At 43.0% G+C, this 17,145-nt stretch overlaps 1 protein-coding gene across 5 annotated transcripts in view; it reads right to left on the bottom strand.

Annotated features, from left to right (window-relative positions):
• Window positions 1–17,145, bottom strand: part of FARP1 (FERM, ARH/RhoGEF and pleckstrin domain protein 1) — a gene marked incomplete at both ends in the record, with an annotated part of 174,364 nt that overhangs the window by 11,516 nt on the left and 145,703 nt on the right. For all 5 annotated transcript variants that reach the window (XM_080613338.1, XM_080613337.1, XM_080613336.1 and 2 more), the window contains 3 exons: window positions 1,125–1,255; window positions 3,595–3,832; window positions 6,572–6,653. In XM_080613338.1, coding sequence (XP_080469464.1) covers window positions 1,125–1,255; window positions 3,595–3,832; window positions 6,572–6,653 — 451 coding nt within the window. The remainder of the gene's footprint in view (window positions 1–1,124; window positions 1,256–3,594; window positions 3,833–6,571; window positions 6,654–17,145) is intronic.

Genomic DNA, 17,145 nt, shown 5'->3' on the forward strand with positions numbered 1-17,145 from the left:
ACATGTTTGAATCCTGAAATGAGCTGGACCCTAGAGAGCTCAGCAAGCTGCCTCCCTGCCACAACCCTGCTGTGGCACTAGACATGGACACAGCACAGCAAGCAGAGCAGCTATCCTGTGGGATCTACCAGGGCCAGATGGACATGCTACAGGGCAAGTTCAAGGGCTCCTGTATTTGCAGTTCAATGCAAAACTCATCTTTTTCCCAAGTTGTTTCCCAGAAATACGTAAGGGGTGAGAACAGTCTAACAATGCATTTTATCCACCATTTCAGTTGCTGCAAGTACTGTTTTTGTTTATTACACACAAAAGTCAGGGAGTAGGGGGACATTACTTCAACAACAGACAACTCTCAGGTTTGCATGTACAGATACATGCACCTAGAACAGTAAAAAAGGCTAAAATATTACACTGAGGCTTGTTTATTCTGAAATAAGCCTCTGTTTTTTAAAAAAGCCTTGACAAGTAAGAAGAAGATGTTGGTATTTTTATAACATAATTAAAAGTATTTACTTAAGGCAACACTGTCTCAAAAAGTACTGCTTAATGTTACAGGTAGATTAAAGAGACTGCTTGCTCCCCAGGGCCCTAAGTTTCAAAGCTAGGTATCATAAAAGGGCTGAATGTCCTCCAGAACCAATGCCTTAACTTTTCTGTTATATATATATATAACATATATATATATATATATATATACACACATACATATAATGCCTTAACTTTTCTGCCATGCTCTAGCACTGAGGGTTGGAAAAACCAAAAATTAAGGGCAGAAAGAAATCAGGAAAGGTGCAACTGCTCAAGCTTTGAACACTGTGATAAATAGTACTTTTTTACCACCTCTGATGTAATAGGTGTTTGGAATTGCCTAAACCACCCAAATCTACACATGAGATAAACCTAATAAAATCAGTAAACAGGTAATATAGATGATTGCTTCTTCCCCCTTTAAAGGCTGCTGTTTTCTATGGTATTATGATGTTTACATTTGATAGTTACCGATGAGGGAAAAAAGGTTCGTATGAGGAAAGGCAGTTTCACAGCTACTCCTAAGAAATAGGTTTCTAATATATACCTAATGCTTTGAAATTTTATCAGACCTTGACCATAACTCTGCTACTTACCCTTCCTGGGATCACCAGATTGTCTATGCCTATCAAATCTTTCTTGAGTTCATGCAGCTTCTGGAAGTTCTCCATCTTTATCATATTGCCGTGGAGCTGAGCCACCATTTCAGAAACCTCAGCCAAAGCAGCTAGATTAGATGGACAAAACCATAAAACGCTTATTAAAAATTTACAAGAACATTCAAAACCAAAGATGGTTTCTGTCTGCAGCGTCCAGCTCATGAACCTCACCCTTCTTGTGCTGCCCTTCTCCTTCACAGTGTAAACCTACTCAGGCAGACTAAAACCCACACAAACTCTGGACGTCATCTTATGGAGTGGAGGGGAGAGGGTGGAGTGTTGTAATGAGACAAAATGTAAAGACAGTCTATTTCCTCAACCAAAAATCTTCTCTTTTTTAGTCACAGGAACTTTGTTAGGAATACTCCAGTCAATTCAGTGCACCAACGAATAGGTTTTCCTAAAGGGCATCTCCAATGAATTTAGGGATCTTCTCTATGCTTGAAAAAATACTCATTTTCCCTCTGCTTGCAGCACACTGGGCCAGGTCCATATCTGAAAACTCCAGAAAATGGCAGTGTCATTTATTGTATTATTTCAGATAGTAAACAGTAATTCTGGGGTTTGTCCTCAGTCCCAGCAATGAGAACAACTAAAAGAACTGCATGCTGCTGACTTGCATCACATTCTACTTCATTCTCTCCAAAGACACTGCAAACAGCAAATGACCTAACATTTGGGAGTGATCTTCCTAAAGAAAATCTCCAATGTTGAAGGGGATTTTTGCTGTGTGAAGAAGGATTGGGTGGGATACAGGAGGAAGCAGGCACTGTGAAGTCCCACTGTGGCAGCAGAAGCCAAATCCAGCACTCAGAAGACCAGAAATGGCAGAAGCCAAATCAGGTGCAGGCTGCTGCCGATCTGCTTCCTGTGTCTTGTCTTTTTGCTGTGTCAACAATGCAGTGAGTCAGCTCAGAGAACTAAGCTGAAAATCACTTCACCATTTGATCTTCTGTGGGCACCCAGCTCAGGGACTGACTCCCTGTGCCATCATGTGATGTGAGCACCAATCTTGATACACCAGGATGGAAGGGCAGTCTCTGAATGGGCTAAACACACTTTAATGACTGATTTTGGCACTAGGAAGAGAAGTTGGAGTCAGTTAAAAAATACAGTCAAGGGAACAGTAACAGTGCTTTTTTCTGCCCTCTTACATCATTGCTCAGTGCACGGTTCATCCATCTGTTAGTGGGAGAGCTGTGCTCTCTGGTGGGATTCAGACCCACATTTCCCTTTAACAAAAATCTGCAAACACCTTGGTAAGAGACTGATCCCAGAGCAATGGTGTCTTTGAGTCACTCTGCCCTTCTCATGCTCTCTTATTTTCACCATCCATTTCAAAAGTGGAGCTGGAAATAAACCTGGATAGGCACTGCACTCTGTGGGGAGGTGGGATCAGACACATCATCTTCATTACCTAGTCTTGGCTAAAAGAAATGCAGGCACTACTTGCTGCATTCCTTGAGATCATTCAGGCTGTAGCTACATCCCAGGCAAATATCTGTGTCACGCAGCACTTCAGTGCCACAGACCTCTGTGGCACTTCCTATTGCTACAGGTCGAGTTACTTCTGCACTTTGTGCATTGTCTGCTGTGGGTCTCATCATATAGCATCTAAGGGAACTTAGGCAGCTAACTCCTTACAGCTGGGAGCAGTCATACTGAGCACTGCTCCCCGCCCAAGTCCTTCCATGGATGTGCACTCAGTGCTAGCTGCATAGGCAACATACAGTTATCTTTAAATAGCAATAGGACTATATCTAGTAGTACTACAGTAGATAGCTTGCAATGGGAGTGGGGGACGGGGGTGAGAAAAGAGGAAAACAAATCATCAGAAAGAAACAGCAGGCAGCGAGTTCAGGCTATGGGAGGAAAATTTCTTCACATTTAGAGAAAAACCAAGTTGGCAGCTTTGAGTTCCTGAAACATATCATGGGAATGGGAACAGAGCAAACTGTATGTCTGGAAAGAAAAATGACAACACTTAAAGAAATAATAGCAGCCATACTGAGTCAGACCAATGGTTCACCTGGGCCAATATTCTGTGTTCCCAGTGGATCTGTAGGGAAATCCAGAAACAAGACAAGCACATATGGCATGTTCCCTGCGCTCTCTCCCAACCTCTCAACTGTTTTCAGTTCAAGTAACTTCCTGAACTGCATGTCATTTCTGTGTTTAATAACCCCCAGCAGATTTCTCTTCCAAGTACTTGTCCAGACTGTGACATAATGTGTATACGAGAGCAATCTTAATCCTATTGCTTCTGATCTTCTGAGTGCTGGATTTTGAAACTCAATCCTCTTTCAATGTAGGCTTAAAAAAGTATTATTTCATCCCACCAGGCACCTTTAATGGATTTGGATGCCATTCCCCAGCTCCAGGAATTGGAATCTTTTCTCTTACTTACCTCTTGAATCCCTGAAGTCTATGTGGCTTGGTGGGTAGTGTTTGCAAAGCCTCTCCATTATCTGCTTGTAGTGCATTAGCCTGTGTAAAGGCCTGAGAAGGAAGGTGTTGAGAGGCAAGTAGCAGACTTTCTGTAGCTCAAAATCTCTGCAAAAGGTCTCCAGCTTGCGAGAGTTCTTGATCCCATTCTCCAACTCCATTAAAATCTCATTGTGCTTCCACAAGTGAATTGTCAGTTGCTTACATGAACAAAGAAAAGAACATGTGGTAGAGCTCTTAGCAATTACTGTGAGGCATGACTCAGCTCAAACCCATTCCAATAAAAATCCAACTAGCACAGCATTTGGGATTTTGCAAACCAAATCACTGTACAACACAATGGCTCTGATATTCACTTCAAAAGCAGAAATGACACTCATTTAAGTGTACCCCCCGTTCTCTGCATTCCCTGTAAAACAAAAGTACGTGAGCAAACCAAACTCAGTCTCACATCAGTAAGAAATCTAAAGGCAAGATGATGACATGAATATAGCTCATGCAAGTAGGTGCAACAGGGAGGGAGCCAGACAATGTGAATACAGAGCTAAGAAACAAAATGGGATTTTCTAGGAGGATGAAGGGATTCAGGTGCCCCAGTTCATTTAGGTGTTTTTGGGGAACTGAGATGCAGGCAAATGGACTTCTAGCTCTGCTCCCCTGTTATTAATGAGAAGTTGCATCTCTTGGGAATCTGAACAAACACAAAAATGGAGGAGGCACTGTCTGACAGAAATGTCAGATAGTTCTTTGTCCTTGAATTACATCCTCTCCTGCTTAGTATACTTTCTAAGATGATCCCACTGGCAGGAGGGGAGTTAAGCATGAGCAAGTGAATGAGCTTTGCATGAAATAACATAACTTCATTTAGGCCTCAGTGTCACAGACATTCACGAGTCCTATTTAAAATAATTCAGCAGTGTTTCAGCAGTGTTCTAATAATTATCATGGGGTCTTCATTTGTATTTTGCAAAAGGTAAACTGGTTCTTCAAGATGCACAGAGCTTCTCTGAGCAGCCAAATAAAGTCTCCTGGTACCAGGTGAAATATTAATGAGCAACAAAAAGAAACTGAATGTGTATGTTGAAAGGACTTGAGAAGAGAGTTTAGCTTAATGTAATGCTTGTGCTTTTTGACACATTTCCAATCAACTCCCTCTCTTCTGTGATTTGTGACTCCTTTACCAGAAACACACCTTCCCTACAGCCAAACCGCTTCCTCCATAAACTGCGTATTCATTTTATGAGCTTGTATCTCAGGAAAAGACACAGAAGACCCTCTGGACTGCTACAGAGGCTGCCCGTTAATTACTTGCTCTTAACTTCTTTCCTATATTAATTAAATGAGGAGTGCCAGTTTTCAGACCTTTTAACAGGTCTCAAGATAAATATGTAGAGTTTTAACTAACTTCATTGTTTCCTGTGCAGTTCTTTAGGTCAAGCTGGGTTTTGCATCTTTTCTCTACATTATCTGTGCTTGTAAGTGGTGGTGGATCTCAAAGCAAATGCAGAAAATCCTCTAACAGGAAAGGGAGAACAGCAAAGGTGAAAGCACACTGACAGGCCTGAGTTACGGCGAGGACTGTACACTAACTTTAGAATAGTGCCACAGAAGGTCCTGCAGACAGTGAAGGATAGACAATTTAATGTTGTAAGGTACCAAAAGCAGAAACAGAGTCTGTCAGAAGCGCTCTTGGATTCCCAAAACTGTTTGTGAAAAGTGGATACTTGTTGAGAGCAGGGATGGAGGTAGAAAAGTTCCCTCTGTGTCTCTTCCGATGCAACTGAACTGTCTTGAGGGGAAAAGGCAGTTCCTGCTAAGTATACTGCAGAAAGGGTAAGACTGCCTTATTGCTGAGAAAGCTGCCTATGCTGAGGACTGTAAGTTCAGATTTCCATGTTCCCTTTTTCTGATTTGTTGCATAATTACCTGCATGGCATTTAACTTCTCTGCGTCTCTCTATCCTCCTGAAAGATAAGCCTAGCACTAATGAACACCTCAGGAGAGCTGTAGAGATTAAACTGCCTTTTCCTCCAGCCAAGGATTCAAGGCCGCTCCAGTTAATGCTAAAGTGGCAATCACCAAGGAAAGATTTACCAGATAGTTTCGAACGTGCTTTGAGATGCACATGCCCAAGGTGCAGTACCATGTTTTACCACACTCTGACCTGGACGCATAAGCTACATTACAATAAGGAAAGCTGTTACCCATCTGTGTTGTAGAAGTCCGTAGAGTTTTCACAGGTTCCTGTGCCTGCCTTCCATGCTGTGTGCTCAGTAACACAGAGCATCAAAACTACTACTCCAGCCAGACTAAGAAACGGATGCGAAGTCTGCAGAATGTTGGAATTAAGATGATCTTAAGGTCCTTTCCAACCCTAACTATTCCATGATTCCATGATTCTATGATTTACAGTTCATATATCTTTCTTTGCTTTCAGCTTTAAAGGGATCAAAGGCAATTATTCACATTTATTCAAATACTTTTCATCTACCTTGGCACAATAATGCACAAATTTCCCAAATCAAAACAATATCCAGATTACAGTCACTAACCCTGCAGTATCTTAACACTTATATTTGCATGAATAAGTAGGCACACTTTGCATTTGAACAGTCTCTTCAGCCATACAAATTACTCTCTTTTGCCTTCTTATTTTAAAGAAAAAAGAACTGGAAATGAAACGTTCCTGCACTTGTGTGTTCGTTGTTCCTGTATTTGGAGAATAGAATGAGGAAAGAGGCTGGACAATTTAAAATCAGCTTGCAATTCTGAAATCTCAGGGCTCACCAAATGCTTGCTACTTCATCAAAGGAACTTCTACTGCATAAGCCTTGATTACAGTTGTCGAAGACCAGCAAAAGAGCCAACATCATATGAAAATGAAAAGCACGCTAATGTTAATCCGTGTCAAAGCTTAATAGTTATAGGATCATTCCTACCTTCATACTCTGAATGTTCTTTAGCATAACATCTCCAATTCTTTGGTAATCTCCTTTAATGTGAGCATTAGAGCGGCCTTCCCTGTCAGCAACAGAAGTATAACATTTAGTCATGCAATAAACCTGCCTAATCACTTATAAGCACAGAAAGGGACTCAATAACTCATTTCTTTTAAAATCCTGACCCCCATGCTCCTTTGCTGAGGAGCGTGTGAGGAATCTTCCTGATGAACATGTAATTCCCAGGTACAGGACACCTTTCACCCAGCCCGGCTTGCACTCCTGGCAACAGAGACGGCAGGCATTTATCAGAAGAATTAGACTTTTAAAGACAGTTGCTAGCGTTTTTAAACACACCAGAGAAGGCTGGAAATGGCTGGAAAGAAAGGAAGACAGCAAAATCCCATGACAATATGTAGGCCTAGAACAGAAAGGTAATTTTGTTTAGACATGAGGACTGCGCCCCAGAACAGGACCCACAGGTGCTCCTCCTCTGAAAAGCTTTCTGCTTGTACAAGGGAGGGTGGGACAAAAAACCCCAAATCCATCCAGCATCTGGGATTGACTCATAAATGTTGCATACTGGCAGGAATTTTCTTTCAGTGTGTCACTTCTGGTATTAAAAATGCAAACTGCTCCCTCCCATCCAGCCAGCTGCACTTGGGTGAGTGCTCCATTCTGGTGAAACCCAGCTCCTGATGAAAAAGATATTCCTGCTTCTAAACCCATGTGCGAGACAGGCAGGGATACCACACACTGACTGAATCCAAACATATATCCTAGAAAACAGGAGTGAAAATCATGAATGTAAGAACCCATTAAAGATCTGTTCCAACCAAGTCAGGTTTTCAAAGCAAATTCACTAGAGGGGTGTGGGGAGAAGCACTGTCCTGCTCCTCCTTCCAGCTTCTAATACTGCATCCAAGTTTCCTGCAGTGTGGCTTTTTACATGCTGCCCTTCAGCTCCCACATCTGAGCATTGGGATACAGATCCAGTCCTGGTATGAGCAACTGCAATTCAGCCAAAGAAATGCACTACTCTGGTAGTGGGTAGAAATAGAATAGAGCTGTAAATGAACCCAAGGTTAACAGGACCTTTGTTTTGGGTTTCACCTACTTGCAGTAGTTCACACTTTAAAGAAAATTCTATGGGTAATGAAGGGGTAAGTGGACAACCAGGTGGTAAATCTCTGCAATTTAGTCAAAGAGGTCCCACACTCACCAGATCACAGAGGATGCAGCTATTGTTAGGAATACACTTTCACTGGTAAGACACATAGAATTTATTTCTTCTTTGAATCCGTATCATTTAAATCCATATTAATTATATTAATAGATGCATATTCAGAAATATATTTTCTTTTGTAGAGTTAAACATGGTTATGCCCATGCTGGACAATCTCTCTGCATGCTTTTCTAACTGGGAAGTGTGGAGGGCACAACTTACAAAGACCACAGAGTAACATCTCCTATTTTATCCTTCAACAAAGAGACTCGGTTGATAAACAGGGCTTGCTCCATGTTCATTTGAACAATATCCAGTTTCATAGGCTGTCTTTAATTATTTCCTATTGGGTTAAGTCTCCCAGGCATTCACATGCCTATTTAAACAAGAAAAATACAGTTCTCAAGATTGTTTATGTGTTTTCTTTTTTAAGGAATCTGAAGGTTACACTGGGGTGAGAAGTCGTTTTGTGTCAATGGTAATTTTAATTAGCATCACCAGCTTTGCAAAAGCACTACATTATATAAACACTGCCATAGCTAAAGTGTGCCCCAAGAAATATTCTATATTGCAAGGAACAGCAGCGGTATGTACGGACATTGCAAAACTACAGTCTCCACACAACCTAAGGATAAAAGTCCAATTTCTCTCTCTAGGAAGCCTCTGCCTGTCAAATAATCTCCCCTCTATACTGCTCTCTGCCTTTCCCTTCCCCCCATGTCCTATCCATTCAGCAGCTCTCCCCACTGAGATTTCCTCTGAGAGGCTGTAAATAAAACTTCCCAGCCCTGAAAGCTTCGCTCAAAGTGGTGTGTATCAAAGTGCCCCCAACTGAAAATCGCAACCATTTGAGGTCCAAGGCAATAGCACTGCACAGGCAGGGAGCAAGGGGAAGTCACCCTCCACCCATACAGCAAGCATGCAGCATCCATCCCATCCCAAACGGTTCACACTGTGCCACTGCACACAATCCCAGAAATGTCAAAGCCAGATTAACTTGTGCTGCTGTCAGTAACAGTGTGATATTTCATAATTATCTCTAGAAGAATTCTTGCTTTATGTGTTATTCTCTAACGCTCTGGCACTACCTGGATCCTTTTTCATGTCTCTACTTTTAATTTAATCTAATGGACTTCAGTTTGGTACCTTTCTGATTTACTGCCAAGATAAATATTAAATACGTCACTACAGACTGATACTTCTAAACAGAAATTGCTATTCTGATCTCAAGGCCACAATACAGGTTGGCTCGAATACTTGTTGCAAATTTCTTTCCTACTAGCTGGCTACTTGAAGGGTGGCCCCGTGCCTTACTGAAGTCCTAGTGCGTGCTTCCATTGACCTCATGAACTTCAGCTAGTACTCAGTGCAGTTGTTCACTGAACAGTCAGGTCCTTATTTCCTAAAAGCTGACCCCCTCTTCAGCACAGCCGGCGCTGGCTTCTTGCATAGCATCTCATCACATCTGTCATACGAAAAGCATCAGAGACATTCCCCTTCATTGGCTTAGGACACAGACTGGTTGTAGGGGTGTTTTTTAAACAGTCTGAGGGCTTTCAAATCTTCCTCTGCATCTTGGCAGAGTGACAAAGAGGGAAAGAAGGGGGTTCCTCAAAAGCAAGAGCCTCTCTCCAGCTGCTGGCTGAACAGTGAACTGCTGAACTGTACCACAGCCCTCAGCCCAGGCCAGCAGAGATGACCTGTGCTGCAGGCAGATGCATACCACTGGAACAAATAAAACCCTGGGAAAACCCAGAAATGTGATGGCTGAGTATTCCTCTTTGCTCCAGCCATTCTCCTTGCTTTGGTTATTTATTTCCATGCAAACACTGTCTGTTGCAACAGAGATGATTTTCCCACTGGGGATGGTGCATACGCATGTGGGCTGTGATGTGGAGCAGAGGGGCAGGGAAAGCTGAGGACAGGCATGGGGGAACATGACAACTTCACATCTGCCTCCTAAATCCCATCCTCCACTCCGCCCCAGCACTCTGCCGGGACTCCACAGCAATTTCTACACTACACCACCCTCTTCCCCAGCTACTCAATGGTGCAAATCCCAGGTAAACAAGAAGAAAAGAAACCCCAAGAAAAGAGCATCCAAACATACAGAATATTAAAAGAAAATGCAAACACCCAACCCATCAGATGGTGTCTTACTGCTGCAACAGCCAGAAGCACAGAAGTGGAGAAGAGAGCTCTTCCTGTGTGTATATTTGGAATAACAACACTCATTGCACTGGAGGGGGAAGAAGCTGCTCATTTGTTGTGCATCGATGGCTAAATTGTTCTTACTCCTTGTTTTCACGGGTCACTGTTTGGGCATGACATCAACCTGCCAGCGACAACGGACAGAGCTCAGGGACTAGGTTCTTACAGATTTTTATCAGGAGCTGATTATGACCTGACTCTGCAGACAGGACGTAGGAGCCGCCTTCCCCACACATAATGTGCCTTCATTCCACTGACATTGTGGTCTAATGCCTCTGAATAACTATTCAGCATGATTTAATATCAGAAAATATAATAATATCAGGAGATATTATTCTATAATAAGCTAATTTCCCATTTTTCTCCAAATAGTTCCTTCTTTTTTAGAGTAATGCAAGTGTAAGATTGCAAGCGGAGGACACCAACTGTTATCTGATAAGAGACTCAGACACTACCTTATATATTAGTAAAAATGGCCACCAGCTTGACTTACGGAGACTACACAAGCAGCTATGTTGGATTTTTTAATTACATGAACTTCTCAGTGTACATCATTGAAAAATTAATGAAAAGAAAGCTCAAGTCAGCCCATACTACCCTCCATCATCCACGACTGGTAGTAGAAAGAACAGAAATTAATGGGGATGGTGGGAGGGCAAAGAAGGAGAGAAAGATACCTCAACAGAGATTTTCTCCTCAGGTGAACATAAAAAATCCCTTTACTTTAGCCCTTCAATTATAAAGAAAAAATAATAACAATAATAAAAAATGCAGCAAATTATATTTACAGTGTGTAACCTTTGTTAGATGTTCAGGAACAGCATCTCCCTCCTGGAGACTATAGGCTGTCTTTGAGTACTTAGACACTTTTGAATTTTTAGGATTATTATTAACTAAAGTTCTGACATTAAGAAATACCTTAAACATTCCTCATTACAACTACCTTTTAAATAAGAGGAACATTTTATAACTGGAAAAGAAGAGTTGATACAAGTAAAACATCCTCTCCCTTGCACCCACCCTGCTATTACACAGTGCCTCTTAACTGTCCTGCCCATTCCAGCCGCTGATGCAGCTGTCCTGTCAGCAGTAAGTGGTGCATGAAATGCTGCTCAAAGCCTAAGAAATGTACTGCTGAAGTCACCAGAACTCCTCAGATTCCCACCAAGCCTTCAAGGAGCGTTCACACGTTTGAAAGACTTTGGGCTGGCTATCCCTGTTGTGGGAGGAAACCTAATGTACAGCAAGCATGTGTCACTAATACTTTTAAATGGTAAGAGATTAGGGCAAATAACACCATCACATGGAAATACACTTCAGTATACTTTACAGGATACTTCACAACACTTCATGCCTTGCCTTGGAATGTCCTCAACAGTGATCCTGGGCACATCCTGCCAAGAGAGCCACAGAGACAAACGTAACATGGTGCTGGTATGACTAATGGAACCTGGACAAGCTATTTCTCTCCCATGATTTCAAATTTGTTTGGGTGTAGCAGGCTCTAATCCCCAGAAGTGCCCAGAAGTGACTTCAGTAAAGAAACTGTCCTCTCAAAAGTGAGCCCAATGCTCTGCCACCAAGCCCCTCTTAATATCTTTGTCTTAGGAATCCACACTGCATTAACTCCAAGGTTTGTACTACAATACATACCTCATTTCTGTACATAGGACAAACACTGCCCAAACTGTCCCCTTCATCCCTCTTCACCAGACATGCAGAACCAGCTGAGCAGTCCGTGCTCATGCATTTGCGAAGCCAAAGACAAGGGCTGCTGCCTTGTTTATATAAACTGTTTATTGGAAGATTCTTCAGGACTACAAGTACTACTTCGCAAACAAGAAATGGTTAATAAATCAACATTTTAGCTCATCTTCCTACACCTCTCTGAGTGCTTTTTATTAAAGGTTTTCAAACTGGCTTCCATGAATCCTGAGGAAGGCTTCTCCTTTCATATGCTAAGATCTAAGAGCTTTTTTCTTGCGAATCACCAGCCACACATTTCTCAGCCACATCTGGTCATACTGAGTAACAGCTTGCCTCAGAAGTGTCTGTGAACTGGGAGTCAAACTACTGGCTTTCCTGGGAGGAGATGAGTCTGCCTGCATTTCTGCAACACACATAGTGTTTTTTCTTCCAAGCCCATGTATAAGGCTCAAAATGCAGATTTGTACTAACTGATACTGCTTCTTAAGGCAAAAATGGCTATTCTGTCTTGCCCCAGCATTGCTCTCTGCAATGTTTAGTGGTCAACCAAGGAGGTAAACTTACGATTCTCCATTTGCATCTTCTGTCAGAATTTACAGAAACCAGTATGGAAATTTGTAATACAAACACTTAAAGGGGTGTGGGAAGATTAGCTCAATATTTTTGGCTGGAAAATGGTGTCTGGGGCCCAAACGAATAGCCTATTAAACAGCTTAGATAAATAAAGAAGTAAAACCTAACTAACTTCTCAGATTCAACCCGCCAGATGCTAATAGAGCACGTCACACTTTGCCTGCACTGCCCACAGTGCATAACATCCTTGCCATAACATCTCTCAGGATATGGTGTCCTCAACATTAAAAGGACATGGAACTGTTGGAACAAGTCCAGAGGAGGGCCACGAGGATGATCAGGGGGCTGGAGCACCTCCCGTATGAAGACAAGCTGTGAAAGTTGGGGCTGTTCAGTCTGGAGAAGAGAAGGCTGCGTGGAGACCTCATAGCAGCCTTCCAGTATCTGAAGGGGGCCTACAAGGATGCTGGGGAGGGACTCTTCATGAGGGACTGTAGTGATAGGACAAGGGGTAATGGGTTAAAACTTAAACAGGGGAAGTTTAGGTTAGATATAAGGAAGAAATTCTTTACTGTGAGGGTGGTGAGGCACTGGAATGGGTTGCCCAAGGAAGCTGTGAATGCTCCATCCCTGGTGTTGTTCAAGGCCAGGTTGGACAGAGCCTTGGGTGGCATGGTTTAGTGTGAGGTGTCCCTGCCCATGGCAAGGGAGTTGGAACTAGATGATCTTAAGGTCCTTTCCAACCCTAACTATTCTATGATTCTACGACTCTATGGGAAACAGGAGCTGAGATACACCGTCCATATTTCCTCCCAGCAGAAAGGGTTGGGAACTCCAAACCCTCCACCCAAAGCCTTGCTGAGGAGCAACCTGGATGAGTCCAGGACTGAGACCTGGACGCCTGTGTGCTGGACACAGCTCTCCTGACACTTGCTAACAGAACAGCCTGATGTGCACTGTTCCCTGTTCCACATCAGGCAGCTTCCTGCTCTTTTCCCTCCTCCTTTCTTGCTGTTCAAGAGGGCAGAGCCCCATGCATGCCTGCATCCCCTAAAGTCTGTCCTTCCTCTCCTCAAACCTGAGGGCCTCTAGTGGGATATTTTCACTTGGTCCCTGGAACATGGACAGTCTTGTGTAGAGACGGTTCAGCACAGTTGGGGTAACTGGGAGGATCCATGGGCTGCTTCACTGGCCCTGCAACAGCACAGGCTGGGTAGAAAACATTGCCCAGAGCAAGGTATGACTGATCTTAGGATGCTGTGTAATAAGCCCACCAGGAATCTGCTCAGTTTCATGGACAGAAAGAAACTCTAGCTGTGAAAAAAGCAGCAACTTTCTATATTCTGCAGTTGGCTACTGGTGTCAGCATCAATTCACATCTTGTTAAAAACTTTATCACTACGAACTAAACCAAGATGTGATCCTCTTAGGAAATGCAGTACTAAAGAGAAAAATGAGTGAGTTGTGTAAAGAAACAAATCAGACCTGCCAGAATCTATAACTGGGTCAAAAGGATACCAGCCCTTAAGATGTTCAGTAGCAAACAGCCTGCCTCTAACAGCAGATTCAAACAGTTCAGAGGCCCTTGAGCAAGCCAGAAATGCTTTTAATAATGCATACAACCTGAGCTTCTTTGACTGAGTCTACAGATGTTTTAACAAATTCAAAGCACAGAGCCACCTAACAATTGTAATATGCAATCCTCCCCTGGCCTTGCTCTCTTCACAGCTCTTTTAGCTGCTTGGATCACAGCTTCAATGTGATCCAAGTCCTGTACAAGCGTCCAACACATGAAGGTTTGAAACAAACCTTAGACAAACACACTGAAGCAAGCAGGTTGAACTGCGCTTGAAGTTGATAAAACCCAGCATCCTACTTGCTAGGGTAAGACAGATGACCAGTTGTAGGAGGCTCTTCCTCTGAGACAAGGTGCCACAGCACACCTGGGTAGTTAGGGGCTTTTCAGTAGCTTGATGAAGTCCACACTCCTTTCATTGAAAGGCACTTTTTTCACAGACTCGTAGAATGGTTTGGGTGGGAAGGGATCATCAAGATGATCCAGTTCCAACCTCCCTGATGCAGGCAGGGACACCTTCCACTAGACCAGGTTGCTCAAAGCCCTGTCCAACCTGATCTTGAACACTGCTAGGGATGGGGCAGCCACAGCTTCTCGGGGCAACCTGTGCCAGTGCTTCACCACCCAAAGAATGAAGAATTTCTTCCTTATATCTAATCTAAATCTCCTCCCTTTCAATTTAAATCCATTCCCCCTTGCCCTATCCCTACTTGCTCTTATGAAAAGTCTCTCACCAGCTTTATTGTGGGCCCATTTTAGGCACTGGAAGGCTGCTAAAAGGTTTCTGTAGGACATGCCACCCCCCTCTGATGAATGCAGAGCATGCTGCCATCTCAACACATGCATCCCACCTTCTTTCTGCTCCACTTGCCTGGAAATTTAGATGAGCTGACATAGAAGGGTCAGATTTAAACAAGACCATTTGAATCCTGCCCACCCCTGCCTGCATCAGTGCTGCTGGCTCAGCCAGACCAGTGAGGTGCTATGCAGCTGACATAGAGTCTGGGCAGTGCTCTGCACAGCAGTGATGAACACAGCCAAAGCCTGCTGGCTTAAAATCATTCAAGGCCAAAGGCAAACGCACAATCATGGCAACATGGACATGGAGCTAAGTGACCTTGACCACACCGCTGAACACATTCCCTTCCACACTACCACTACTTGCTTCTTCTACATGCTGAGGGGCTGTTCATTTTTAGTCACTCACCACTTAATTAAACAGTAATCTCTACAGGATAGATCTTATTGCTTGCAGCTTATCTTGGCATCTGTGGCATTATGTAAAAGCACCATCTCCAAAGTAACACCAGCCAGCAAATCCACCTCTCTTCCTAAGGCATGTATTCAAATCTTCCAGAACTTTACAAAACAAACACCATCTTCAATAGTGGTATTATGCTAGGTAAACTCATGCTGTTGGTTGCAAACTGGATGCAGACCAGGGGGAGGAATGTGATTACTTTACTGTCAAGTGAATGAGAGCAGCCATCAGAGAATTCCCAGTGGCTTTACATTAGCTGTGGAAGGACATGTAATAGCTGAGCTGACAAAGTCAGAATGAGGTGCCCAGCTGGGACAAAGTTACCTCAGCAGAATAATTTCGAACAAATTTGTATTGCAAAGTCACTTCATTGCAGATCAGCACTTTGTATCACAGGGTAACTGCAGTTTAAATAATGAGGAGCCTTAAACTGAGGTTTACCACTCCGTGAAACCATAGCCTTAGGACACAAGGAAAAGCTGGAAAACAAAAGGCTTACTCAGCTCTAAAAGAAGCTAACTGAACAGGAGAAACAAAATAAACCCATGGGAAGTCTAAAAGCCTGAATATTCTTTCTTTCTTTTAACGCAGCTTCCCACGCTTCCTACAATGCCACCTTTCCACAGCAGTCTGTTATTGCAGCATCTTCCAATTTTTGAAAAATGTCACACCTGAACAGGAGGTTGTCACCCACCTGTAGTGCTACCAGCAACCACAAGGATATAGGGGGAATCTCTGTTTCAATATTTGACCAAGCAATTAGCACCCAGAAAACTCAACAGATTAGACTGCTCTGATAGACAGCAGAACTTGGCTCTTTACTAACTGCATAATTATTTGTTTTCTTACGACAAACCCTGAACCCCAACTAGTTGGGGATTATCCCCAACCAGTTGTTAATCCTACACCATGGTTGGAGAAACAACCACTATTTTACAACATTTGATAGTGCCTTATTGGAGTACCTGCAATAAATGTCCTTACTGGAAAGCAATTAACACCAGTAAAAATCCTGACTGGATTACACTAGTAGCAGCTCAGTGAAAAAAGGGGAATACTGGCAGAGTTGCTGCGCAGCACTCTGCCTTAAGAGTGAGCTTATGTCGAGCATCAACCATGGAGCCCTGGGGGAGGATGTCAGCTCTAAGAGGCAGTATCACATTCTCCTGATGCCAGAAAATACCCGCTAATTTTGGAACTATGCAAGGGTGGGTTTGGATAGCGCTAGTCTGCAATGTGTTGTGCTCTCATTCAATGACCATGCTCTTCACAGCACAAGAGCTGAACTCACACACTCTAAGACTGTGTTTTGCTTTTGTTTTGATTAATTAAAGAGGCATTAAACTGATTAGCACTCATCAGGTCTGCCTGCTCTGCTTTCACGTGGTTTTCCATTGTCACTTTTCTAACAACAAAGCAAAAGTTGGGCTTCCAGCACCAAAGATAAACTACCAAAAAAACCGTCTACACACAGTCAGACAATCTAGGCCAGACAGGTCTAATTGGAGTAAGAAACGGGCTTCTGTGGGCTGCCTCTGCTCAGATATCAGTGGTCAAATGAACTAAGGGTCCTTCCAGAAAAGAATTACTCACTTCATAGCTATTTCACAAAAATGCCATGTTTTACTGTCACTAGTATGCTAAGGGTAGATAATTTTAAAGTCCAGAGCCCTCTTCCAACATTCTGTCAATTGGTAGAGTGCACTGCAGACTGTGAGAGTGTCAAAAATGTGGTGCCTGCAGAATGGTCTCTGAAAACCTATACCTGCTTGACAGAATCCCTCTTTATCACTGGTAAGCCTGCTTGCAACATGTTTTTCATAAGATCTGACATATAGAAACACTGAGATTTGGCAAAAGAAAGCTTCATCCAGAATTATTATCTCATTTGCATATGTCTGTACCCAAGATATCCAAACAACAGTTTGTCGAGCAAACACGAACCAAGCATGATTCAATATACCCACTCTGTTAATAACCAACAGCTGTAACTTTCACAAACCTGCCACTACAGTAGAGCA

Source organism: Psittacula echo (assembly GCF_963264785.1).
Source record: "Psittacula echo genome assembly, chromosome: 3".
Taxonomy (NCBI): Eukaryota; Metazoa; Chordata; class Aves; order Psittaciformes; family Psittacidae; genus Psittacula; species Psittacula echo.